The following is a 2093-nucleotide window of genomic DNA, read 5'->3' as shown; positions in this document are numbered from 1 at the left end:
ATGACATTGTGAACCGTTAGATGGTTAATCAAATGAAAAAGTATAAAATATTAACATATTATCTGTCAATTTATTGTTAATAATAATTAATTATTATATTTTAAACACATATATAAAGAGACACATCTAGAAAATATATCTATAAAAACACTTCTATTAAACACAGTCATAAAAAAGACATTTTTATTAGACACATCCATAAAAACACTTCCATTAAACACAATTATAAATAAGAGTTGGCAGAAGTTGACAGAAATGCTATTGATAATATAGCGAGATTGTAATCAAATATATTTAGTCAAACATATTAACTCATCTAATGATCCACAATACTATCTTCATGCGAAGATGTCATCATGGGAGTATCACCTTACAGTAATTGATTGGTGGAGATGCATTCGGGGCCGGCAATGCCTGTGCCCTTTGTTTGTCTCATCCACCTTCTCCTTTTCTATATTATACATACCATTCTTCTTCCTTTCTCAGATCTCTCTCTCTCTCTCAAATAGCTTCCATGGAAGAAGAGGATACGGATCCATCGCCCCCGGAAACTGCTGGCAGATCGTACGAGTGTGTCTTCTGCAAGAGAGGCTTCACAACTGCACAAGCCTTAGGTGGACACATGAACATTCATAGAAAGGACAAGGCCAATAACAGAACTAAACCTACTACTACTTTTCTTATTCCTTCTTCTTTGATAAGTTCTTCTTCAACTCAACTTCATAATTCCGATCATCATCTCGGCTTCTATTACTTTTCATCATCAACTTCCAGACGGAATACCTATGAGGTTCATTCTGATTGTTCTTCTTCCAATCAAGGTTATTTTCCTCCACCAAAGGAGAGAAACTTGAGTTCTTGCAATAATAATAATAATAATAATCCATCATCGTCATCATGTGTTGCTCAAGTTAAAGACAAGGTACAAGATAACAGTGATGAAGGTGGCGGCCTTGATTTAGAGCTCAGACTTGGTCATCATCATCCTTAATTAATTAATAACTAGCATGCATATTATATTATTGTTATGTCATACATAGCTTGAAGCTTCTTCAATGGAGAAATAATGATGGCTTAATTATTGCTCTGGATCCATCCATTTTCTGATGAGAAATAAGGCAGCAGGTACTACTGAACTTATTACCTTTTTATCCACAAAAATTGTGTAGCCACATCATATTCTAGGGTTTCTATTCTTATATATACCAGAAGCTCCTAATTCATATATATTATGTGAATTAATTAATTATTGTAATTTTTTTTCTAAATAAATCTATATATTACATATGCATATACTTCCAAGAAGTGTGTCAATAGAATATGAAGGTCCTGTATGTATATATGTCCTTTAATTTAAGGTGAAAACTCAGGTGAAGTCAACTACACGTGAAGTTGATACTTGAGGTTGAGAGCCATTAGATGATTTGACTTATTTGACTAAATTTTCATCTAACGACTTCACGCAGTCAATGTAAAAAATAATTATTTTCACTAATATAACATTACGTGATTAAATGCACATGTAAAATGATTTTATACTGACAGTATATCAAAATTAAATTCTAACAAAATATGTTAAAAGTTATCACACTAAATTTTAACATAGATAAAGTTCTTTAGTAGTGAATACATCTAACTATCCAAGTAATAAGTATAAAATGTTGCTAGACTTGTGTTACGTTTTTTTTTTTTTGGTAAAATACTTATATTAACCAAACCAAACCAATGCTAATATTAAATCATCCAAATCAAATAATATTACATAGATGTCTCTAATCATATTTTTATATAAATTAAATTAAACTAATTCGAATTACACAATATAATAATAAATCAAAACACATGAGTTCAAATTACATGAGAACATTATTTTAAATATAAATTGAATTGATTAAATTCGAATTATACATTATAATACTAAATCGAATCAATGTGATTCTGATTCGATTTATTCCTTATAACAGATTATTGATATTTACTACTTTTAAGTTAATCTTTATTAATGAATGAGAGTCTGGATGAAGTTTAAGGACGATTAAAGTGTGACATATCTCACAAGCAAATGGTTAGAGGTTGAAAAGAAAATTCACTTT

General features: G+C 30.0%; 1 protein-coding gene across 1 annotated transcript; it reads left to right on the top strand.

Moving 5' to 3' along the window:
• Positions 394–1302, top strand: LOC107647878 (zinc finger protein 10). The gene has a single exon (XM_016351926.2). It carries the CDS (start codon positions 515–517, stop codon positions 989–991), a length of 477 nt encoding a protein of 158 aa, XP_016207412.1. The 5' UTR covers positions 394–514; the 3' UTR covers positions 992–1302.

The sequence above is a fragment of the Arachis ipaensis genome, chromosome B06 (genome assembly GCF_000816755.2).
Source record: "Arachis ipaensis cultivar K30076 chromosome B06, Araip1.1, whole genome shotgun sequence".
Classification (NCBI taxonomy): Eukaryota; Viridiplantae; Streptophyta; class Magnoliopsida; order Fabales; family Fabaceae; genus Arachis; species Arachis ipaensis.
The sequence above is the reverse complement of the archived record's forward strand: the minus strand, read 5'-3'. Positions and strand labels throughout refer to the sequence as shown.